The sequence below is a fragment of the Clarias gariepinus genome, chromosome 26 (assembly GCF_024256425.1).
Source record: "Clarias gariepinus isolate MV-2021 ecotype Netherlands chromosome 26, CGAR_prim_01v2, whole genome shotgun sequence".
Lineage (NCBI taxonomy): Eukaryota > Metazoa > Chordata > Actinopteri > Siluriformes > Clariidae > Clarias > Clarias gariepinus.
Window position 1 is genome coordinate 3579381 of NC_071125.1, and position 27066 is coordinate 3606446.

At 38.2% G+C, this 27066-nt stretch overlaps 1 protein-coding gene across 1 annotated transcript in view; it reads left to right on the plus strand.

Moving 5' to 3' along the window:
- The window catches only part of LOC128513977 (inactive phospholipase C-like protein 2), a 59183-nt gene that overhangs the window by 14660 nt on the left and 17457 nt on the right, over positions 1 to 27066 (plus strand). The window contains exons 2-3 of the mRNA XM_053487571.1: positions 17067 to 19553; positions 21123 to 21326. Coding sequence (XP_053343546.1) covers positions 17067 to 19553; positions 21123 to 21326 — 2691 coding nt within the window. The remainder of the gene's footprint in view (positions 1 to 17066; positions 19554 to 21122; positions 21327 to 27066) is intronic.

Consider the following 27066-nt stretch of genomic DNA (forward strand, 5'->3'; position numbering starts at 1 on the left):
GTTCAGCTCAATTGTTCGGTTGAGTTGAGGCAAAAGTTGTTCGGCTCAATGAGCTCTAAATGTGTACCGAGTTTCGTGTGTATACGTGAAAGTGTGTATGAGCTATGCAGCAAAATCTTGTGTGAGGGCCCCAGGCCATGTGACTTTCAGACATAATAATCATGATTCCAACCTGTCAATTTTCAAGAGTTTTTGAGCATGTTAAGACCCCCAAAAAGTCCAAATGGTTTAAAAAAAAAAAAAAAAAAACTTAGGGAAACAAGAGAGTCTTGGGCACCCTATAGTGCTTGGGCCCTAAAAACAAGAGGGTCCTGTGCACCCTATAGTGCTTAAAATTTAAAACACTGTTTGCTATTTGAAAAAAAATAAATGAACTCAGTCGAGTCAGCGGCCTAGAATTTTGCTAACAAAGAACTAACATGTAGCGTCTAGTTTACACTTCGACTGGTTGCACCAAAGTCGAAAATGTCATAATTCTGATTGGCGAAGTAGAGCTTCGGATGTAATGCTGACTTATATAAAAAAAAAAAAATTCATCAGATTTTTTCGTATTCATCAGACTTTTTAAACATACAAATTCCATGCTTTTCAAGTGCTATTTGAATATTTTCCTTAGAAATGTAATAATGTAGGAAATCTGCCAGCATCACTGAAAGCTAGATGGTATTCCCTCAGATCACAGCACACACCAAACCGAACGTCCTATACCGACAGTCAAAGTGTGAAAGCTGCTGTCATGTTTGTAGTGATGTACAGTACAGGCCAAAAGTTTGGACACACCTTCACTCATTTAATGTGTTTTCTTTATTTTCATGACCATTTACATTGGTAGATTCTCACTGAAGGCATCAAAACTATGAATGAACACATGTGGAGTTAACGTACTGTATTTGTTTATTACATTTTTTAAAACGCTACTGTACATTTTTTTTTTAAACTGTGCTTAGAAGATTTTTAAAAAACAATATGGGATGGGTGGATTTAGTTTTATAATTATTTTGTGACAAATAGTGTTATGTTGCTATTTTTACTTACAGTAACTGTTGTGGATTTCATGGCTTTTAGAAAATGGTTCAAAACACGCAGAAAAGTTGATGTTTGCTACGTATCTGTTTAGAGTCTGTGGCGCTCATCAAAAGTGATAACATTAGCAAACGACAACATAACTTATTTAAACTTATTTTTAGCCGCAAAGAGTAAGTTTAACCATTAGAAGCTAGCCAGCCAGCTGTCATCTCCACATTTAATAGTGAGCTGCTCTCAGCATATGTTCAGCTCTTCATAGCCTGGATCCCAGAAGGTGTTGAAAATATTCGCTAAAGGTTCTGCTCCATGTTGACATGATTGCGCCACACGATTGGTACAGATTATTCTACCACATTTCTGAGGCGCTCTATTAGATTCACGTCTTGTGATGGCTGAAGTCCACTTATCTCACTGCCCTGATCATAGAACCAGTTTGAGATGACGTAATAAACGGGCTGTGGCATTCAAACAATGCTTGATAAGTGTTAAGGGGCCTCTATTGTGTGTCACCATTATCAACCTAGTAGGTTGGACCATGAATTTAAGCTGTTCATTCATCAGACCAGGAGAAGTGCCCGTAGTCCTCACCTGTCCAGTTTCCTTAAACCTGTTCCTGATGGTGCTTTAGGTTTTTGTTTAATTATGATAAGAGTTTTACAGTTTTGTAGCCAGTCTGCCTCAAAGGTTGACATGTTTTTTTTTCCTGAGATGGTTTTCTGTTCAACACAACTATATAGAATTGTTATTTGAAGCAGGGTGTTCTCTGATCTTTCTCAGTAACTGCCAACAGAATTACCGCTAAGTGGATGTTTTTTTTGCCTTTTATTCTTTTTACATCACTCAGTGTAAAAATCCCAGATCAACAGTTTCTGAAACCACCAGAGTGAAAACTCCCATGGCATTTCCCTGTCTTTGAGTTTGTGCTTGATTGAGGTTTGACTGAAGCTCTTGACTTCAATATTTACACCACTAAAAAAAAAGGCATTTAATATACAGTATTTAGCTGGTTCTCTCTTTAGAATGTAGTTTTGTGCAACATATTACGTAACCAACCGTTGCTGGCTAAGAATTTCAAGTATTTTAGTGGAATCATGGCTAAAGCTTAATTCTATATATTTTTTTGTATAGAGGTTAACCAGTTAATCCATTCTTCTTATTGGTGTTCTCCAAATGTAAATCATATCGTAAGTGTTGTGCATATTTCTCACAGATCGACTTTTTCTGGTCATTTTTCACGAAATTTCTTCCATTAGACCAAGTATTACGTGCATCAGATGCCTCAGCCGTAGTTGTCTGAGCTACAGCCCAGTAGCAAACAATTTTCTCTAGATTTTAAACCTGCAATTAAGAATGCTGTCGTAATACCTAGAGCTGGGAATCACGAATCATTCGTGGACTGTTTGATTCGATCTTTTGCCCTTACACTCCAGTCCAGTAGGAGGTGGTGTTCCATAGGTATGGGCATCACCAGGAACTTCCCATTATAGTATCATGATACCTGGGTGCCGATTTCAATAAGTTTCTTCCCAAGTTTCTAAACGAAATAAGCAAATAACTGCGAACGACTTTGGAATTTAATTTATCACTCATAAGCAAGTTTTAAAAAATGTATAGCGTATATAATGTATGTTTAGCATATGTTTAATGATATAAGGGCGTTTTCCATTTTAAGTTTCAAAGTAGCATATCTTCTCTTCACATGGGTCGATGAAACAAAGTCTATATGTAACCTCAAGCTCGGTTAAATACACTTGTTAAAACCCTATTAACATTAATTCACTAGTTTTTAAGTTATGCGTGCACAAACAAACAGACAAACGGACAAAATTTCTAAAAAACATCTTGATGTGTTCTGTTACTCATCTTACATCTCCGTCCCCCCAAATTATTTTATCGCAAACATCTTCAATGTACAGACACACCAACTTTACAGTTTTATTATTTTTGTATAGATGTGCTGTGTGAATAACTTAGAAAGCACTACCTGCAGGATTATAGGGGCACTGTCCCATGTCTAATATTCCACAAACCTCCCATAATCTCAAAAGAAGGAGAACCAACATGAGGATGTACAGAACATGCAATTGTTTTTTTTTTCCCTCTCTTTTAATTTTATTTTTTGCCAAAGCTATGACTCGTCCACCAAAAGGTCACAACACAGTTATAAGACATGTTAAAGCATCACGATTGTAATTTATTTTTTTGCTGTAACTTAGCGGATGAAACCCTGTGGTTAAACCACTTAAACGGCTGTCAGTTAAAACCGAACCAAAGCAGGAACGAAACTGAACTATCCTTTCTTTCCTCTCGTGATTAATATAAATAGATACTTTTTGCTGTTTCTTATTAGATGTAATGCAGGAAGAATATAATTGTAGAGTCATTAGGTGAAATTGTCTAGTTGTGGTTACGCTTACACAATATTTACTTGTGTTCAGCTTCCTGTACCAAGTAAATACAAAGCTGAAATTTTAGCCAATTTGATGCAGGAAGGCAAACCGACATTAAAACACCATCTTCAACTTTTTTTTTGACTCAGATTTTCCTGCTTTTCCAGTTATTATTAGCCTAATCATATTTTTTCAACCTCTGGGTACCACCCGGAAGGTCCTGCCTCCATTCTGTTTGGATATATAAAGTGTAATTTGCATGGGGGCACGCAAGAGACTGATTACTTCTGATTAAGTCTCCGGACTACACGTTATTTTATTTCATTATGATCTCACGGCCTCAGGATCCCGGGCTTAATGAAAACCTGCAATGTTCAGGTCTATCGAAGATTTAATTTTCAGCCCTGACTCAATCGCCATTAGTAATGAATTCGCCCATGCGGCGATTTTCAGGTTAATGAAACATTGTGTTCTTTATCTCTCGCTGGAAAAGAAAAGAGAAAGAGAGAGAAAGGGAGAGAAAGATACTGTTGCTAAAAAAACCTTAAGGATATCTATACATGACTAGAGATGCGTATTCAAGAGATGTTTATTTATAGGGTCTAGATTAACATCTCCACCGACCACATTTACCCGAAGTGTCGTTACAACGTTTTTTTTTTCCACTTTAATATTAGTCATTATTTTCCTTTTTTTACAGATTAATGAAAAAATTGAGTCGAAGTACCTCTTCACTGAACGACACCAACAGGTGCACAAATCATTAGCGTTGTGGAAATGCATTAAATCTGCTAAGCACTCCGAAGTCGATGCATTTGCAGCAGCTTTCAAGTGCAGGAAGGCTTACGCAAGCTGCGGTGTTAGATTTCGAGTCGTTATGACTTTGGAGAGATTAGCCTCCACGCTCAGTAACGGCAATGAGTGAACAGGCCAAAGCCGTCAGCTCGAGCTGTCCATCCTGATTTAATAAACCGTTTCTGAACCCGGTTTCAAAGGGAGACTAGTGCACTTTATGTCTCTCTAGAGAACACCCTCTGACTCAGGTTATCTTTGAGACTCTCGTGGAGCATTCCGGCTGGACGTGCTCATCAGTAACCAGGTTAACATTACCCATGGGAGCGAGCGTATTGTTTAGCAGTGAACACATATGGGGTCTCTGAAGCTCCTGTTCCCATGCACTCAATATTTAGAAATAAATTCCTTGCACATTTTTCCACAGAGTGAGAGAGTTCTCTCGCTTTGTTTCATAAGCCTGCCTTCTAAATTCACGTTTGCTTCACTTTAGTGCGATTACCGATGCCCAGTGGACATTAAAGATAGACCCATGTGAATACCTGAAAACAAAGACAAAGTCTCTTCTCAATCCGTTAGGGGATCTAGATAAAAGTAGTCTATTATACTGTAGATTACTAGTAGAAATAATCAGCGGGACGCAGGATTCCAGCGTTCACTCTCTTTGCGTTCGGCTGTTGATGCGTTTTAATGACACCACACTCCTCCTCCTTTCTTGTGTCCTTACACGAAGCCAAATTTTTTCAAAACAAGCATCTATTTTGACGGGGAAATTCAGCTTCGTATGCAGCTTTTTTTTTTTTTACTCTGTAAAAGGAGGAAGTCACAAAACACAGAACACTGACACATATATACAGTATATAAAGGATGTCTCGGATAATGTTTAATCCAAAACAAATCACGATGTTAGAATTGCGTTAAAACACATGTTAAGTTGAAACAGTCTGATGTAAAGATAAGAGAGTTTAATGTACGTCTGGCAGTGCTGGGATTCAACCTTTCTTCCCCTCAGCACTATTTTTGTTGCAGAAACAACCTCACATCCAGGACTTCCTTCATCATCAGCATGTCTTATCACTTCCTCTTGCGCCGGCCATGTGATGTTTGTTTACATTCCGCTGTTACTCGGGTTCTCACCATGATCTCATTACGGTTCCCTTTACTTTGTGATGGTGGTGTTATTTGTTCAGACACTGTTGTTCATGATTTATTTGCTGCTATTGGCTTAATGTAGTACGCTAAACTTAACATTAAACGTTAAACTTAAAACTTAACATTACCCATCTAATGTTTAATATAGAATGCATAAAACATTTATAGAGGTGCTGTTAAAGGAAATAATCATTAACGTTATCGTAAGCACTCTAGAGATGGAGAAATTGGGGACTATATCCAATAAAAAAAGTTTCGCCTTATTAACTTGTTTGTTAAAAAACCTCACTATGGTTCTGCAATTAGATTGAAATCATTTAAGGAGCATTTTGTTTATTAATTTATGCACTTTGCATTGCTTTTATATGTGCTCGTTTTTGGTGTATTTGGTAGTAAGTCCCCGACTTACAAACGAGTTCTGTTCTGGGTCATGTTCGTAAAAAGAGAACAAAGGGAGTCTTACACCTCTATCTCACCTATGCAGAGTCAGTGCGGGTTTGCGTGGTGGCCATAAATAGAGTTTATTGAGTTTCATCTTGAGATTTTGGAGTTTTGGCGAAGTGATAACGTTTCCAATATTTCTTCTGCGAAAAAATTAAACAAGTTTAATTCAAAGTGCTTTACATAAAAGAGAAAATGATAATCATAAAATGAAATGGAAAATAATAGCAATAAAACTTTTAAAATGACATGGCATCTCACTCCGAATCAAACCGTGTAGGACAGATATGGGTGTTAAACACCTTGGACACAAATAAACAATACAGGTTTGGTGCTTTGGTTCTGCGTTATACTCTCGCAGCGCGGTCAGCTGACCTCGTCAGCCCCGGGAAGACACCGTTACATGGTGTTTAATTTTATGCTTGAATGGACGCCAATTTGTTTCAGTATTTGTCTCAATTTTGCTGTATTCGACTGTTAACTGTGTCTCGTTGAGGATTTTCCAAAATTAAGATTATTCATCATCAGGATAGGTTTACAGGACGGCCATTTTCTATCATTGTGCTCCCGGACTGATTCAGCAAACCCAGTGAGGCCGACTCGTTTCTGCCTTCGCATTTATGCATTATGTTCCTAGATCTGCGGTGGGTTCGTATACAGTACATTTACATACATTACATTTAGGCATTTGGCAGACGCTCTTATCCAGAGCGACTTACATTTTTATCTCATTATACATCTGAGCAGTTGAGGGTTAAGGGCCTTGCTCAAGTGGCAACTTGGTGGTTGTGGGGTTTGAACCTGGGATCTTCCGAACCGTAGTCCAAGTACCCCTGGCCCAGTATGTGGAAATCTAACTTGAATGATCGTAAGAAAGATCAAACGACTTACTGTCATAACATTAACATGACATAACACTGATTATCAATTATACACTTTAGTGTAGTCCAAATATATTCAAATCTTCTATAGTAAATTGCAAATATAATAATAAAACAACGTACCAGCAGATACTGTAATATATAAAAAGTATATTAACATCAAGCTTTTACATTAAACTTTAAAATATTTGTATTATAGTACACTTTGCAAAAATATGTTATAGGAAGATATGCTTCAAGTGAAAGGTCAGTGTAATTTCCAAAGCACACTTATTTAAACTTTGTTTTTCAGTTTATTTTAGAAATATGATTGTAACAATGATTTTTTTGTAACGATCCCTTTAATGTACTGGTTATTACCAGCAACAAAAACAGTGAGTTGTTTAAGGAGCTAGGTTGTCAATTTAAGGGGAATCTGAGGATCCGGTTCAAACGTTGTGTCAGGAAGGGCATTGGGTGTAAATCTGTGAAGTTGTGTGAGGGGTTGGATTGTCTGCTGTGGTGACGCCTTGACCACAAAGTGTGCTTTTTTTTTTTTAGATTTGGCCAGAAGCATGTTACTACTGCTAAGTAGTATATATATATATATATATTCATTGGATATTACTCGTGTATCTGTAACACAAAGAATTACTGTAATGTATATACTACATTAAATATATACCCTTGAGCCTGGAGCAAGTACACTTAAGTATGCTTTGGCATGCTAGAATTTAATATATATTTTTTTTCACTTGGGCGTTGATAGGGTTAGGATTAACGGTATCAACACCCATAACATCACAGTTCTCAGTTTGAGGTTGTTGATCCGGGCTACAAATTCGCCAGACCTCAATCCGACTGGGCATCCATAGCCCATAGCATGCACCGGACAAATCAGTCTGATTGATCAATGGAGGCCCCACCTTACAACTTACAGCACTTACAGTATAAAGCACACGGCAGAGGTCTGATGGAGTCAAGCTTAAAGAAGTAACCCGCTGAACTGCAAAATGAACAATGCTGCTTTTTTTTTTTTTAATGAAACAAGCACCTTGAGGCAATCTTTATGTTAAGGCTGTCCAAAAGCTCTTATGTAAAAGCACAGAATTATTATTATGATTTAAAAAATATATATATTTTAGTGATAATGGTATTGCTGTAAGCATTGTTTCTCAGGCTCAAAGACGCAAGGGCTTTCCTTAGACGTCATGAGAGGAAATCCTAAAGATCACGCCTAACGGAGAACTAGCGCTGTTTGTGAAATTCGACCACACCTGAAGGTGAACAATGATACAGATCATTTAAAAAATATTCTTAGACTTCAGCTGTTCATAAGTTTATGTTTTTTCCCCTGCAGACAATAAAGTACACATTTGTTTAACTAACAAATGTTTAAATACAGATTTAAATAATTATTCAAAACTTGTGTGAATGTAAATGAAAACTTGTGTGAATGTAAATGACTAATTTGGCAGCTGTGTGGGTGCATATAAAGACGACCTTTTTCTAAGACTTACATCTTTATAAAGCGAACAAGATTAAATACCATCACCCCATTACACCTTGTATCCTGATTGGTTAGCAGGTGCTGATTAGTTTTCTATTACAGCATTTCTGACAGATGTTAATGTTTTTGTATGTCATAGTTTCTGTCATAGCAGCAAAAAAAATAACAGTAACTGAATAAACGGTGAACAGTGTTTATTTAATATTTCAGGAAAGAGTCTAGGCGTGTCATGGTGGCATCGTGGTTAGCACTGAAGGTTCGATTCTCGCATCTGGTCTGTGTGAGGGGAGTTTGCATGTTCGTGTCCTAGTTCTTGCTGTGTTTCCTTTCACAGTTCAAAGAAGCTGGGTTGTGTTTCGTCGTTGCCTGTTGTTTGTGTGTGTGTGTGTGTGTGTGTGTGTGTGTGTGTGTGTTCTAAAATGGGTTGCCAGGGTGTACTCTTATCGCCCTCAGTTACCTGGGTTAGGCTCCAGCCCGCCTTTGAATATTAACATAGACAGGATGAGTAGTTTGGAACAGGGATGCACTGCAGGTATGAATGGAAGGAGTCTCCAGTTTCAGCTCTCTGTATCAGTCCTGGTTTCTTAGTAACATGAGGTTTTATATTGTTTTTGTTTATATAAAATGATACAATCCTTGGCAAATTGCTGTGGTAGAAGATAAAAAAAAACAGGATGTGCTGTTAAAGAAAAACAATCAACTTTGATGTGGTAACAGTAACTCTGTCTTGTACCATACAAGTACCATAAGTACCAAGTATTTTATTTAACACAAACACTTCTGCATTTGTTTTAGTGTAAATTATTGAAGAGGTAAATAACGTAACACTTGTACAAGATGCTATAAAAAAAGTAAAAAAAAAAAAAAATCTTTTAATGCGCTTGTATGAGTAACCTCCTGACTATAAACCCTTCCTATTTTTTTCCCTCATTCATTTGTTAGATGCTTGTCTTGTGGTTTGTTCAACACACTCCACTTAAAAAAAAGGGGGGGGGGGCACTTTAACACACTTTAATCAGAATTCTTTGAAGAAACCTAGGCCAGATGTTTTGCTGTGCTATTTCAGTTTGTTTTATGACAGACTGCAGCAGCCCAAGGCCGCACATTACAGTTTGGTTTTTCAATGATTGATTTTGATCAAACACACCAAGAGGCTTTTTTTTTTCCCCCTCCAGTGCCACAAATTCCAATATTCGTTTCACGCGTTCTGCATAAATTGTCCTCACATTGACAGTGGAGAAGACGGTGACAAGTGAAAAATTAGAAATATATATTATTACACTGACCCTGATATTATTTAAAACACCATCTCAAGAAAAAGGAAATGAAAAAAGAAAAAATACTTTCAGATGTGAGATCTGCGCATTATTGACCGAACTTGTCTTCTGAAGTATAAATGGAAACATGCCGAAGGGCCCCTTTGCTAACTTTATCATCAGAGATCTGTCGTAAGAACTAACTCTGCGGTGGTTTGACACCTTTGGCACGCTTTGTATTTTTTCTGTCTTTTTATGTGATCTCAGTTTAAAAGAAGATAAGCGCTTGTGTTTAGTTGTAATAGGATTTTTTTTGGAGGGATTATATAACCGTTATGTAACCAGCCAGCCATTTGCTCTACAAACTCTCACCAGCCTGCACACCGCTTTCCAGTTGCATAAAAATGAGTTGCCGTTTCCAACCTAAGACTACAAAAAAAAAAAAAAAAACACACAAACGAAAGGAAACGCCCCCTCAGCTTGCACCCCAGGTACAGCCAATGATGTCAAATCAAAATGGCTGCTCCCAGCATCAACCTTAAGCTTTTCACTGTATTTTGGAGATTAAAAGGAGGGGGAAAAAAATCTATTTAGTTATTTTGTGTAGGAGCAAATTATTTGTGAAGTTTGTTTGGAGTTGTAATGAAATCTGAAGAAAAAGTACTGATTTGGAATTTTTTTTAAATAAAAACTGAGAAATATTAAAATAAAATTGTCTTTAATTTTTATGCGAAATTCTGCACATTTAAAAATGATGATATTCAAGAAATATGCAATTTTAAATATGCATAATATACAAAGCTTAGGACAGCTGCCCTAAAAAATAATAACAATCAGCAAAAATAAAAAGCGTTTCCAATTATCTTTCCACTTTTAGAGTAGAGTATTTGACTAGTGTGCAAGTTTCTTGCATTTTTCATAACCAACAGTTAAGCTATAGCAAGTTAATAATCAGTTAATCACTAATCAATTAATTTTTGACAGTAACAATACACATTTCTTTCAAAAGATTCAAGGACATAATCCCCAAAAAATAACTTAAACAAACATGCTCATAATTAAACAAACAGATTTAAAAAACAATAATGTGGTTGAAAATCCTTATTCCCAGTACAGTTAAACATTTTATTCACTGCACGCATAATTCCTTCCAGAACCGTGCTTGTAATCCAAAACGCTTGTATATCTAAAATCAACCTCCTCATAAGAAATAAAGGAAACTCAAATGATTCGTTCCACAACTTAAAAATATTAATAAAAAATGACCAATGCAAAATATAAGGTAAAAATAAAACAAATGAACCTGCACTTAACCTGTGAAAAGAATTGCATCTGGTGTGAGGGGAACGGGGGGGGGGTTATTGTGTAGGAAGACTTTTACAGACACACACACACACACACACTAATGGAATCTGCGCGACAGTGCTATCTGTCGGGTCACTGAAGACTGTTTTTTTTTGTGCGACTTTAACACAGAACCTCTCTAATAAGGCTTGCTTTTGAAGATTTAGTGGAAATGTTTAGTGGAAAAAAAGCACGTACACACTACTTGTATTTCAAGACGTTAATGATTTATCAAAATAAAATTTATTAAACATTTTTGCTCGTCTTGTAAAACACTTGCAGAACAAGTTACTCACAATCCAAGGTTTTATTGTATTGCGAACTGCCAGAACTACAAACCATCTTCCTCTGATGTACAATTTAATAGACCTGAGAAAAATATTATGCAGATCAGTTTGCCGTTAGCTTCTTTTATTTTATTTTTAACAGCAATTAAACGATTAATCATTAATATTATAGTCTAGAGCTAAGAACTAATTATTGTTCTGATTATAATAACTATGAGAAATTTCAAAGTAAATAAATTGCCGACAACACGAAACACTTTGGATATTTTGACATACAGCATAATAGAATTAGATCGTACAGGGAAAAAATACAGGTATGAATGCATACTGAAAAATTATAAGAACATTCCAGTAGCACAATCCGCAGCACAAGAACCCTGTAAAATGAAATAAAATGAAGAACCGAGGAAGAAAACTCCTTACTTGTAAAAAGAATTAGCTGTCTAGTGGAATAATCTCTGGCCATCTAACACCACATCAAGTCTCATTTATTAAACGTGATACGGATTTGTTTCTGGTCTGCCTGCGCAGATTTCATGCTGACTTATTATTCAGATCCCCAGCCTTATCTCTCGTTGTTTATTTCGTGCTTCAAGCTGTCCGTTTCACTTGCACTTTTTTGGGAGATTTTTCTAGTTGGCACGAAATGCAAATGAGCCGCATCAAGGATAAAATTTACACCCTTTGTCTGAGCAACATACACACGAGAGAGAGAGAGATTGTGGAAAATGTTTGTTTCAGTTTTGCTTAAACCTTCATTAAGAGATTGATTAACGAAGCCGAATCAAGATTTAGTCTGATCAAAACGCATACAAACCAGAGACCAATATATTCATATCCAGATGCATGCTAAGGTTTTTTTTTTTTGTGTGTGTGTGTGTGTGTGTGTGTTTGTGTGTGTGTGTGTGTGTGTGTGTGAGACACAAATAAAACAACTTTTTCTTTTTGCACACTAATCCTTCTGTGTCAGCACACCTGTGCTGGAAAAAAAAAAGAGTCAGGTAATGAATCTACCTAAAGTCAGCCGTATCCATTACACAAAGCTCCAGACACCTGGAGATAACAATACATTACGCCGCCATCGTCCTCTTCTCCTCTTCGCTGAGATGATGTCACCAGAGACGGGCAGATCATTCAGCTAAAAGCTGTTAATGGATGTCCGAGAGCTGAAATCCCTGGCTGCTGTCAGACCGCGACAGCGATAAAATGCACGAAACAGCGGATTTATCAGATATTTTCCAGACGTTCTTCGCAACAAGACATAATGTTTGTCAGTGCAAATAAAATGCTATAATATCACCATTTTAGAAATCCTTTGCTCTTTGAAAGGATGTCAGCTCTTTTTTTTTTTTTTTATCCCAAACAAACAACTTGTGCTAACGCTAATCGGAGATGGTCAGTGATTTCCATCAGGAAGTTAAGACTTCCTTTTGACCCAGCCGAGTGGGCTGGAAAACACACACACTTATTTGTTGTGGGCTATTCTTCTCAAGCCTATCACATGGACAGCCCAAGGCTTGGAAGGTGACTCCCAAGGTCCCATAGGGGTCTTTCTCTCAGAAAGCCATGCTTGTTGTGCTTGGGAGTTGATATACAGCGCCTCGGTTGATGAGTGTTTACCTGAGTTAACGTGTAGAAACCCTGCTCTAATTGATACATGTGCAGCTGCTTGATCGTAGATTCTTGGATTAGAATTGATTCTTAGTAAGCGTGAGTGTATACATGGCTATTTATTGAATTTGTTCGTTACTCTAGCAGTAAGTCGACCGATTCACTGCATTTTTATTCAGCAGATATCAAAATACTGAGCAGTTACTGATAGAGATCGACCGATATGGGTTTTTTTATAACCGATGCCGATGTTTAGAGGTCAGGGTCAGCCGATGGCCGATATGTGCTGCCGATTTTTTTGGCCGATTTTTAGGGCCGATATCTTGAAGTTTTCCCTTTCATTTGCATGCTAAAAGGTCACACTAATAACGAGTGGATGCACAACATTTCTAAACTTAACATAATTTATTGAACACTGACTTATAAATAAAACAGGTAATATAAAAAAACTGTGAATCATTTACATAAATGTTTTAGAGCATTTATCTAGCAGAATTTTTCAAGTTTGTTGAATCATGAATAAACTTAAATATACATTTAAATAAAATAAATACAACATAAATAAAATAAATAAAAATCAATTAAACTGAAAAATATAAAAATAAAACCTAATATATACAAAACATAAAAAAATTATAATGACGTGCTGAAACACTAGCAACTAGGGCTGCACGATTTGGGAAAAATGTCACATTGCGATTATTAAGGTCAAAATTGCGATTTACGATTGCGATACGATAAACAAGTGGTATGACTCAACTTGCTTGTTATCAAGGAAAATGCACTTACATTACTAATAATGCTAAAATTTTAATTTCTCAACTGAGATATAGTGTACAGTGCAATCTAGCAACTAGAAATGAACAATGTTTTCTAATTAAAACAAAATTGTACAAATTTAAGTAACAGTAACATCTTTACATTATTGAATTAAATTACATTAAATTAACTTTTAAATTAAATTAGAAAGTCAAAAGTACAGATAAATAAAACAAATACCTATTTAAAAAAATATATTTTTACATTTTGTCCCAAAACAGGGACATTTAAGGAGGATGTAACATACTTTATTGGTATTCTTATCAAATCACTCACCATTTTTAATCTAATGATGAAAAAGAGATTAAAGGAAAGAAAAGTGTCCTTTAACCATATTAATTTTAGAGTCATGCTAATAATCATGAAAATAATTTAAATGAGACATTTCTAGTGTTCTTTGTGACACAGATTTCTACACTGTATTTCCATTTATTCTTAAATAAATCTGTTATTAGCTGTCCTCTCTAACGTACAGTTAAGTAGCTTTAAATATGAAAGGATTAAATTAATTTAACTTACCGATGGCCAAATGAAGTCTATGCCCGAAGCACTGTAACCTAGTCCAGTGATCCCCCCCCCCACTTTGGCGATGTTCGTGCCGTTGTCTGTTGCGACTGCGACCAAACCATACTTACAGAGGTCCCATGCAGTCAGTGCCTCTCTCAAACCCGCGGCTACAGTATGTTCTCTCCGGTGTGATTGTCAGGGAAATACGATGTTTGCAGGCAACGGCTTTTCAGTTCAAACTCATTGTGCGCGGTTAGGCTAATATATGTCTCAGTCGTCCTGCTTGACCAAAGGTCCGTAGGAGTTAAAAAGAATTTCACTGCAGTTATTTCAAGTTCAACGTCGCTACGTCACTTACTGAGACTTACAAACACATCTGTAATAATGTGTTGTTTTGTTCTGCTCACACTGGGTTGTGCTTTGTTTGGTCTTTTTACTACTCTTGGCTTTACCGCCATGCATTTGTCATACTTTTCTGTGTTGCTTCAGGTGCTGATATAAATTTGTCGTGTTGCCACCTGATGTAGCGACTTAAGTTTTGCCAATTTTGCGCAGTACCTCTTTCTGCTTAGTGTCCGATATCCTGAAACCAAAATATCGCCAAATAACAGAGCTTGCATTTTTTCTGGGCACAAATTCAGCGTCGGTCTCTTCTGTATCCATTTTCTTCCGTCTCCACACTGCGCTGCGGAAAGTCACGTGACCACCAGCATGCGCGCTACACAAGACTGACTGGTTATTTTTTATTTTTGACATAAGAAATGGCCATACAGCTCTTAGAATGAATGTCTTGTTACGTCCGCGAACGCATTTGTTTATTTAATATAATCGCAACATTTGCTGTAATGTAATCGCATAGGCTGACATCGCGATTGCGATATGATTAATCGTGCAGCACTACTAGCAACCAGCAACATTTGTGTTCGGTATAAATGACACAGAACATCTGAAGTGCATTCTAGTGCGTTAAAGTTTTGGCTTGGGGTCCTTCACACGCGGCAGCAGCACATTCCACCGCATCAATAACATGGGACTGCCCGCGGATGTGCCTGACTTTAAATCGGCGCCACTAAACAAGGATATCGGCCGATGCCGATATATAAAAAAATGACAAATATCGGCGCGATATATCGCCGCGATATATCGGCCGACCGATATATCGGTCGACCTCTAGTTACTGATATCCAGGATAAAACTATATAAACTAAAAATGTATGTAAATATTTATTTATAGCAATAAAGGGTATGCAATTTAAATAAATTATTTTATGATACATGACAATATTTCTGCAATACACAATATGTAGCATGCTGTTTAAGTTTGCTACCTAATAAATTACTAGTAAACTAATAATGTTGTATTTTGTAAAAACCTGATAAAGCCTTATATAAATAAATATCAACATGACGTTAAATCTAATCAGCTGCGTGAAGTGTGTGTTATAGAAATATTCACCGCCAGCAAACATTATGGAAAATGTATTAAAACATGATTTATTACATTTTTGATACTAGCTGTATGGATATATTTCCATACTAGCAATGCTGGTGTGCTCTTCCATTTCATAAGAAGCGTAGCAAATCGGAATTTTCATCTTATTTTTGACCCAAATTTGTGCCTTCACATTGTAATTTCACAATTCATTTTAAAATTCCCTCATTCCTTCTCCATGTGTTACAAAGTCGTAACCACTGCTTGGTTTTATGTTACGATTACCCGAATGCAAGTTCTACAGAATCGACGCCACATCACATCAAGAAACGACTTGAGATTGCGATTTTTATCATGATATTTTTCTTAAGCTCTTATCATTCGCTGCTTTCGGGCATGTCCGGATGAAAGGTCTTCACTCTCTGGATGAAGATTCATCATGCTTTAGTCATAACTCACTGTGACAGCGAAACTAAGTCATGGCTGTGCTCAACATGACTGAACTAGAGAGAGGAAGAGAAAGAGCAAATGATATTTCATTTACAATGCACGGTTTATGCACGTCTGTAGTTATTCAGTTATTGCTTGCACAATATGTAGATACAGAAGTGTACATTTTAATTAAACGACTAACTACACTGACTAAATGACACTGAGATATGATTAGAAGTAACTGGGGAGAAAGTATTTCTGGTAAACTGAACTCCTGATATATCTCTTTTTTAAAAGGTTTGAACAGAATAAGTAAGTTTTTTAATTGCAACTTGACTTATATTGCAACAATACTATATTGTAACGAGTACTTACGTAGCCTTTCTGAGCTAAGTCTTAATATTGACCTATTGAAGGTTTACTGTGTCTAATAGGATTAGTTTACCGTTGTACTGCAGTGGGCTGGATTGGTTAACCAACTTTTGTGGTTGTGTGAACAGGAATAGATAAACTTTGTGCTGGAGTGGGCGGGAATGGTTAAACTTTGTGCTGGAGTGGGTGGGATTAGATCAACTTTGAACTGGAGTGGACAGGATTAGATCAACTTTGTGCTGGAGTGGGTGGGATTAAATCAACTTTGTACTGGGGTGGACAGGATTAGATAAACTTTGTGCTGGAGTGGGCAGGATTGGTCAAATTTTGGCTGGAGTGGGTGGGATTGGTTAAACTTTGTGCTGAAGTGGGTGAAATTGCCCGAACTTTGTGCTTGAGTGGTCAGTATTGGCCGAACTTTGTGCTGGTGTGGGTCGAATTTTTTGCTGAAATGGGCAGGATTGGATAAACTTTGTGCTGGAGTGGGCAGGATTGGATAAACTTTGTGCTGGAGTGGGCAGGATTGGATAAACTTTGTGCTGAAGTGGGAGGGATTGGTCAAACTTTTTCTTGGAGTGGGCGGGATTAAATTAACTTTGTGCTGGAGGGGGCAGATTGGTTAAAATTTCTGCTGAAGCAGGGCAGGATTGATCAAAATGTGCAAGAGTAGTTGAAATTGGTAAAATGTTCTAAGCAAGTGCGTTGGATTTGTCCAGAGTTTCTCTGGGAGTTGTCAGGATTGTTCAGAAGTCCACATATGTACGAGATACAGTAAAGCCAGGGTCGTTTTAAGCAGCCATATTGAATACTTACTATAAACTCTGTTCTTTTACAGGATGGCTCAAGACAGCGCAAAGAGAGAAAGAAGACAGTCTCCTTCAGCAGCATGCCCATGGAAAAAAAGATCAGCAGCGCTAGCGACTGTATCAACGCCATGGTGGACGGTTCTGAGTTGAGGAAAGTGCGGTCCAATTCCAGAGTTTACTATCGTTACTTTCTGCTTGATGCAGACATGCAGTCTCTCAGGTGGGAGCCATCGAAAAAGGAGTCGGATAAAGCAAAAATAGACGTCAAGTCCATTAAGGAAGTGCGAACTGGTAAGAATACGGATACTTTCAGGACCAATGGTGTTTATGATCAGATTTCAGAAGACTGTGCGTTCTCAATCATTTATGGAGAGAACTACGAGTCTCTGGATTTAGTAGCAAACACAGCTGATGTAGCTAACATTTGGGTGACGGGGCTCAGGTACCTGATATCCTATGGGAAACTTAACCTGAACATGATTGAAAGTAGTCAGAACGACCTGCGCTCGTCCTGGCTCGGGGATCTTTTCGATGAGGCTGATGTTAGCGGCAGCAAAAGTATAAGTCTCTGCTCCGCAGTACAGCTGACCAAAAAATTAAATCCTGGACTCAAAAATGTTAAAATAGAGCTTAAAATCAAAGAGCTACACAAAGGAAAAGACAAAATTGGGTGTGAGGTTACAAAAGAGGAATTTGTTGAGATCTATCATGATCTTTGCACAAGACCGGAAATATACTTCTTGCTCGTTCAGTTTTCTAGCAACAAAGAATTTCTCGATACAAAAGACTTAATGATCTTTTTAGAGGCAGAACAAGGCATGGCTCAGGTTAGTGAAGACACAAGTTTAGAGGTCATTCAGCGGTATGAACCATCAAAAGAGGGGCAGCTAAAGGGCTGTTTGTCATTAGATGGATTTACAAACTACCTTATGTCCAACGACTGCCACATCTTTGATCCGGAACAAAAGACAGTATGCCAAGACATGAACCAGCCTTTGTCTCACTATTACATTAACTCCTCTCACAACACCTATTTAATTGAGGACCAGTTCAGGGGTCCCTCGGACATTACAGGGTACATCCGTGCTTTGAAAATGGGATGTAGAAGCGTAGAACTCGATGTCTGGGATGGGCCAGACAACGAGCCAGTAATTTACACTGGTCATACCATGACGTCGCAGATCGTCTTCCGAAATGTTATCGACATCATAAACAAGTACGCCTTTGTAGCATCGGAATTCCCTCTAATTCTGTGCGTAGAGAATCACTGTTCCATAAAGCAGCAGAAAGTAATGTTTCAACACCTCAAAAAGATCCTCGGCGACAAAATTCACACAGATCCACCAAAACCTGAAGACAGCTACCTTCCCTCCCCTATCGATCTGAAAGGCAAAATTCTGTTAAAAGCGAAGAAGCTAGGAAGCGCCTGCACAAGCTCAGAAGGGGAAGTCACAGACGAGGACGAAGGAGCAGAAATGTCTCAACGAATGAACATTGAAGGAGGGGAACAGCAGACTGTAACCCAAGCTAAAAAGTTTCAGCTCTCCAAAGACCTTTCGGACCTGGTGACCTTGTGTAAATCTGTTCAGTTCAAGGACTTTCAGACGGCATTTCAGAACCAGAAGCATTGGGAGATTTGCTCTTTCAATGAGGTGTTTGCTGGCAGGTGTGCTAGTGATTCTCCTGGCGAATTTGTAAATTACAATAAAAAGTTTCTCGCTAGGGTTTACCCCAGTCCAATGCGAATCGACTCGAGCAATATGAACCCTCAGGACTTTTGGAAGTGCGGGTGCCAAATAGTCGCGATGAACTACCAGACTCCGGGTCTGATGATGGATCTGAACATTGGCTGGTTCAGGCAAAATGGCAACTGCGGATATGTGCTGCGTCCATCCATAATGAGGGAGCAGGTGTCTTATTTTAGCGCAAATACTAAAGATTCCGTGCCCGGAGTATCCCCGCAACTCCTTCACATAAAGATCATCAGCGGACAAAATTTCCCCAAACCCAAAGGCTCAGGTGCCAAAGGTGATGTCGTCGACCCTTATGTGTATGTCGAGATCCATGGCATTCCAGCGGATTGTGCCGAACAAAGGACTAAAACCGTCCATCAAAACGGAGACAACCCCCTTTTCGATGAAAGCTTCGAGTTCCAGATTAACCTCCCCGAGTTAGCAATGGCACGCTTTGTCGTCCTGGACGACGACTACATCGGGGACGAATTTATCGGTCAGTACACTATCCCTTTCGAATGTCTACAACCAGGCTTTCGCCATATCCCCCTTCAGTCATTAACAGGTGAGGTGCTTCCTCACGCTTGGTTGTTTGTCCACGTCGCCATGACCAACCGACGGGGAGGGGGTAAGCCCCACAAAAGAGGGCTGTCAGTTCGTAAAGGCAAGAGGAGTCGGGAGTATGCCACCATGAGGATACTTCTCATCAAGGCGGTGGATGAGGTTTTTAAGACTGCCATTCAACCGCTTCGAGAAGGAACTGACCTCAGAGAGAACGTGCAGGTAAGAAATTAGTTCATTTTTCCATTTACTATTTGATGTAGTAAGCAACTCTGGGCTCTAAGCTCATAAAATACTGCTATAAAACGTAAAAGAAATACGAGCAGTAGGTATGGGAAGTATTACTGTACAGAGAGTTTTTGGATTTATGTGCAAGCCAGTTTCTTTTTCCACCCTGGACCTCCGTCAATATTTTTAACTAATAGGTCTCATTTGATGGCATCCAAGATGAAATTCCTAGCTGGTTTAAACTTCTTTAAGACATTCATTCTGTTAACTTTTTAATGATTTTAACCATGATGCCCTTAGACTAGATAGCGGTACAGTGAGATTTAGCCTTTACTTTATCTCTGAATAAAGAGAGTGATGCAGGAACTCTCTAGTCTTTTACCCTATCCAGCTCTATCACCTCCTTACCTGTACGCATCTCTCAAACACATCATTAAAAGCTTCACTCTATAGCTGGGTGCAGATTTGATTTGCTTTGAGATTGTGTATCACATCTTTTAAATATTCTGATTTAACATTTTTTTACATATATTATTATGTAGTTTACAGTTTTCCCTGCATCATACACAGTAGTTCTTTCACTTATCAGTAGATCTGTAAGACATACAGGTAAAGCAAATGTCTATTTAGTTCCATGTTTGGTCATGGTCAAATTTTCATATGTAGCCAAACGTTGCAATATTTATTTCTTAAAGTTTTAAAGTACAACAAATCCTCTACATATGAACATCGGCATATGAGTAACAGATGTTTTATATAAACAGATATAAACATGTGTTCACACAAGTTCAATCGCGGAGGTTAGATCACATGTCCTGCATACAAATATCACGTGCATACAGCAGGCATCCTCTACCAGGATGTCCAGAGTTAGGCGTAAAAACAGCAGCAATGAAGGTGGTACCGCTAAGAAGCTCCAAGCAACCATCGGCCATAAATAAAACTTTTTCAAAACTTTTTGCTTCTTAAAAGCGAGCAAAAAAAATATCAGCTCATGTAATTAATAATATAGCCAAACTGTTTATATTGTTAGTTTTTTTTTGTTTTGTTTTTTGGCACAGCTGGTTACACTCCGCTCATCCTGTAAACACAATTGACTCACCTCAAGACTATAAAAAATCTAAGGTGTCCTGTTGGGTGTTGCTTGCCAAGTTTCCTGTTCTATGCTGGGAATAACTTGGTCCTACTCAATGTGAATGGAGTTGTATAAACGCATGGGTTTTTTTTTTCTTCTTTTTTTTTCTTTTTTTTAGGTAAAGCTTTGCGCTTTTGAAAAATCTTGCAGGTAACACAGACTCAGAACTCAGACTAAACCACTTCCTGTAGCAACTCATTTCTCACTTGTAGATAAGAAACAGTTAGGGTTGATGAAAAGGTTACTGATTGCTTTTTCTTTCTGAAAAGTAAAAACAAACAAACAAACAAACAAAAAAATTCTGTTTCTGAATTAAGTCAAGTGTAGACATATTGTATGTGTGGCTCTAATACCGGCATTAAATGCATATAATAAATATCTTGCATGCCGAAGTTTTCACAATGTGACGTGCCTGTGTGTTTCCCCAGAACTCTATAGCGTCGTTTAAAGAACTCTGCGGTTTGTCAGCAGTGGCTAACCTGAAACAGTGCATCCTGGCTTTGGCATCTCGTCTCACGGGCGCCGATAACAACCCTCTCGTGCTATTCAACCTGAAAGAGCAGTACCCGAGCATGGAGGCCCAGGGGATGCTGCCTGATGTCCTAAAGAAGGTCCTTGCTGCATATGAGATGGTAAGGATCCCTTGTACTGATTTATTTTTTTTCCTCCAAGGTTATTACTATTTTTTTTTTTTTCCATACTTTTATCTCATCAAGATTTTAGCACGGAGTGAATTTAACTCTGATCATTAAACAGCTGTCAGCATTAATAATGCACAAAGCCTGATGCACATTAGCGATGAATGGTCATTTAGCAAATTACAAAGTGCTTTTTAAGGTGTGAAGATTCTATTTAAAGGTGATAAATCGTGCCGAAGATTCACAGTTTTATTCAGCAGAAGAACGAACGCGAGCACGCACCAAGAAAATGGGTAGCCTTGGTCATTTAAAGCGAATCACCTCGAGGCCTATTTAAAGACACGTTCTCTTCTCGTTCTTCCCCACGTCATCTTAGATGTCCTGACATTTCAGGCAGATTTGAAATTACCACACAGCGGTGGATGAATCTCTTGCCCCAGGCGCCCCCAAGACAAGCAGATTACATATCCAGGGTATCAGTTTTTCATTTTCGGTTCACGCAAGGCTGTTATTAAAAACCAGGGCGGCTCATGAACATGGGAGTTGGGTGCAGCAGGAGGACATTCATAGAATTTGAGAGGTTGTCACTCTTGCATTATGGTATATGGTTCTATTTAGGGAACCCCGTCATGGGTAGTTTAAAAAAAACCTTGGGTTTTAACTTTGATTTAGAGATTTCAGCTCAACTGTTCACATGAACGCTGAATCGGTAAGATGTGCCTTTACATGCTTAAAATAATTTAATCAGAGTATGTATCTTATCTTCAGCTTTAAGGTGAGGTCAGGCTTCTCTTCTTTTTATTTGCCGATAAATTCCGGTTTCAGCCTTATGATGGGTTACAAGAATTCTCTCTCGTCTATGATTGGTTTTATTATTAAACATATAAAATGTGAGACTATCAGTGCTCCTTCCTTGGCCTCAGAAACTCAGTAGATGAAAGTTCTTGCTGAGTTTTAATAATATAAGGAATGGAAGTGAAAATTTCCAGCACATCACCTAAAGTTACCCAAATGTGGGGCAAACACGCAGGCTGTTATTAAAAAAAGACAATATATAAGTAACTTATGTTCCAACAAGAGAGAAATTATCAGTTCAAGTGTGTTCAGGGTAATATTTTAAGTCCTAGGTCAGATCGGGTCAGATCTGTTCTGAACTGATGTGTTTAGATGATCTTTTGATGATCATCTTTTTTTTTTTTAAATTGATCAATATCAATTAAAGCTGCAGTATTTTTAAACTAGCCCAATTTGGCAACCCTGTCTCTAGAGTGAGCACAGAGCAGTGTGATTCCTGCCCCAACAGGCCTTTACTGTTTGAGCACTTGTTGCAATTCCCATTTTTAAAGCCAATAAAATTTTTACAGAGCTAAGCAGACCAACAAGCACATTGCGACACTATTGTGCAACATCTAGAAAGGCCAACAGTACATCAGTGTATATCTGCCAATCCTTAGAGACTTAATTTTGACTAAAGTTCATTGAGCAAGCACAAAATCACAACTTACACAAAACTTACTCGTTTATTTTTCATTCTCTGGATTTATTCCTATAGCTGGCTTGTCACAGTTAAATTAGTTATGTTAGTTTCTATGCACATACTAGTTATTTAGATGTAAAAAAAAACAACAACAAAAAAAAACAATAAAAAAAAAAGTCGAGTCAAAACCAGAGCGTGAGACTGCTCTTCTTGTAAACTGGCACATTCGCAAGTCATACCTGAAGCTGATACATGCTACAAACAGAGGATAACTCAATTTTTTCTGCATTATGTCACCATTTATTTAATTCCCACTCCCTCTAGAGAACATCCAATTCAAGTTGCCAGTGTCTTCCCATCCAGTCCCTCCTCCTCCTCCTCCTCCTTCATCGTTTGGCTGTTTTTGCTTATGTTCTGTTTATTTTTGCGCATTCACGCTTGTCAGACTCTACCGATGTGAACCGCGAGAGTTTAGGGATTAGCTGGTCTTTGTAAGGAATCCCCAAACGGGAACGAACCTACCGTCTCGTAAAGCTCGTCTGCACTCAGCTATAAAGACGAGATGACTGACATAGGACGGAAGAATACAGCAAGCTGAGATTGTAGAAGTTAGAGAGCTTGAGCTTAGTCAGTGGAATCAGATCAGCAGTTATACAACAGAAACATCTAAGTCACTCCAGTATCGATCGCCTTCGAAACAACTTTGTGATTTGTTGCCGAGCGGCAGCTGAATTAATAAAGCATACACAAAGGCATGAATCTTTACTAAATACACTCGTTTCTAATAGAACGATTGAATAATTTATCACCTTTGGAAAAAAAAAAGTCGCCGTGTCTTGCTTTTGCATTCAAGCAGCATATTCAGCACAATATTTTTTAAATACACTTCAGAGATGTTGTGTGAAGGAGAGCCCTACCATGACTGATGCATTTTCAGTTCTGTCAAAATGAACCATAGACACGGTCCTAAGTGTCCTAAGGAAAGGACAGTTGAAATTACAGGTATGTTTAATAGTGAAAGTAAGAGTATTCACACACACACACACACACACACACACACACTGTGATGAGAACTCACACATGTGACAGCTGTGCATCCATATGTGAATGACGTTTTAGTTAAGATGGGAAGTTGTGCATACTGCCCAAGCCTCTGGAGGTAGTGTTATGATCTGGGGTTGATGCTTTTGATTGTCTTTTGTGTCCACGTATTTTGAGCAAGGCTCCTAACCCATGGCTGACCCTGTGCTCTAATGTGCAAAGAAGGAATTTCACTTGGGAATTTGTACAGCGGTACTTGTACATAGGAATTGAATCCGTTCCAGAGTCGAGCTCTTTAAGGCGAAAATTTGTATTGCGGAACGCATATTCCCATAGGAAATAATGTAAATGCAGTTAATCCGTTCCAGCCACCCAATAGTATACTGTATACACTATGATCATATTTTGCGTATAAAACAATTATCCAGGACATTTAGAACACATGTAAATGAAGTAAAATATAAAATAAACACTTTAAAAGCTAAACCGAAAGTGGCTCCCTTTTCTTTTTACTACCGTTCTTTCTAACATTATTGGGACCCATGACTGTATGTTTTCACTAAATCCTGCACAAAAAAAAGAAAAAAACACAAAAACATATGTAAACTTACTTTCCTGGCCAAATGCTTTCTATGCCGAAACAAATTTCTTGCAAAATTTAATTCCATTGCGTTTGTGCAGTATGCTGAGGTACCAGGAATTGAATATTATGAAGCCATGTGCTCGATCATCTTACCCATTAAATATTTATATTGCTAATGTATTTAATTTTCTCTAAATGTCCTTTGCGTTTTTTATCATGTAACATGCCTCAAAGAGAAAACAAAATGCTCAATCTGTGTCTTCAGTGCTCATTTTTTATCCCATGACTTTTTAACCGGCCTTAAAGTCATGTTTCAAGGGGATGATCAAAAATAAATAAATAAAAAAAAAACACCAGTGTCAGACGGTACTACTTAAAAAAAGTCAGTCAGCCTCAGAGGTATAAAGAAAATACGTAAGCCAGCTATGAATACGAGAAACTTTCCCCCACGTAATTATTATCCTCATTTAATGCAGCTGTTCTGCTATATTTTATCCAGCTGTTTGAAAGAGTTAAACCTGACCCAGGGTCAATGGAGACCCAGTCCCTATTAAGATTTCCATTGAAATGTAAAATCCATTGAGGATTTCTTTTTTTTTTATTAAATTTTTTTCTGTGGAAGACGTGGGCAGGCCTTCCTCATCCCCCTCCCTCTCTTCCCTCTTTCCCAGTGGTACAGTTACATGATCCCACAACTATGGAATGGGAACGAAATGAATACAAAAGTGGTTTAAAAAAAGATTTCCAGTCAGTCTCCACACGCAAATCGCTCTTTTTGTAACCCGTGAGTATAAAAAGCAACCTCTTATTGCTTTGAACGTTTCAGATTTATACGCCCCTGCGGATGAGCGACTTACATTTTACTTTCATCTATCCCGTAGGTCAAAAAGATAGTCGCTTTCGTAACCAATTTTTTTCTTCTTGTTCTTGTTCTTCTTTTTTTTTTATTTCTGGGCAGTGTATCACATTCTAAAACATGCCTAGACAGATTTCATTCCTACTGCTGGCAAGAAGTTCACAACAGACCACATTTTACTGGAGACCACTAAAATACTTTCAATGCGAAGATACACCATACACACATGATGTGTCCTTTTCAGTGCTTTTATAGTTTACCGACTGCAGGGACTTTCTTACAGTACATCCCCTCCTCCTCCTTGTCCTCCTCCTCCTCTTCTCCAAGTGTCCCATGCTATAAATACCCCCTGCATACTACTAGGCCTGCCACCAAGGCTGTAATTTCTGCATTCATTAGGAACCTAATCACAGTAGACACATCAGCCTTGAGACTGTCGCTGCAGCTGTGGCATCCGACTAAAGAGCAGCTTCCACACCGACCCATCGCTCTCCTCGGCCTCCCAGCGCGACTGTGGGAACCACATCAGACGCTGGAGATCTGGAGGCTGTGGTCCTGTTTGAATTAGGATCAAGTCCGAGTCGAACTGTACAGTTGGGAGTTGATGTTCACCAAGCCTCAGTAAACCGCCACGTTAGGATTATACAGTGCGCGTCTCTTTCATTTTGTTGGCTTTGGAGCCGATAGCGTGCCGATTTTGTTTTTGCCAAATAAGAGCAATTGCTGCTGGTTAACTTGCGGATCAAGAGACAGACTGTTGTCTGCTGTATCCTTGCCAGAGACTTGACAAAGTAGCATTGATTGATCCACGAGACACATTGAGCACAGCCCCTTGCTTTTGATGGGCTGGTGCACTGCATGCTGTAAAGCAGCTCGCTCTTTCGCTCTATTGCGCTCTCTCTCATATCTTGGCAAAGAGAGACAATCTGCTATTTAATAACGGACCTTATCTTGCTTTCCACCACTGTGGGAATGTATGAGTCAATTAGATGAACCTGCAGAGCAGCTCCCTTGGCACCAAATGAAGCAAAGTTAGCAGAACTTTGCATCAGATTAGAAATAAATGCTTGCTCCAATTTTGCCCAATCCAACAATTTTATTTATTTATTTATTCATTTATTTATGTATTTATATACAGTAGCAGTCAAAAGTTTGGACAACCCCAATGTTTTTTTGGTTTTTGTTTTGCAGTTTATTTTCTACATTCATGACAATTTTAAAACTGTGAAATAACACATACTAAATACTGTATGTCAGCTGTTCTGGAATAGTTCTTACAAGAACAGTATTGTCAAGGGTATTTGCAAAAACACATCAAGCACCGAGATGAAACTGGCTCTCATGAAGACCCAAACGGACCTCTGCTACAGAGGAGATGTTCATTTAGAGTTACCAGCATCAGAAATCACCAATTAATAACAAACAGCACCTTAGATTAGAGCCGTTATGAAGGATTTCCAGATCATAAGTAAAGGGATACATCTGCTCCGAGAAAGTTATTTTGTATTTTGGACGACTTAAGTTTTGTTTTACACTGTAGGAAGAAATAAAAATCAGGAACGACAATGGAGTTAGAAAGTGATCCCAAACTCTTGACCGGTAGTCAGTCAGTCTATCTATCTGTTTGTTTGTTTGTTTGTTAATAACCCCTTAATTAATAAACATCTTTTGCCAGCTGTAAATGAACTGTTGACAGCCAGCAAGATTTATTTGTTTAAATTTCAACTTATCCAGAGTGTGATCTGTGTTTCATTATACATGTGAGCAATTGAGGGTT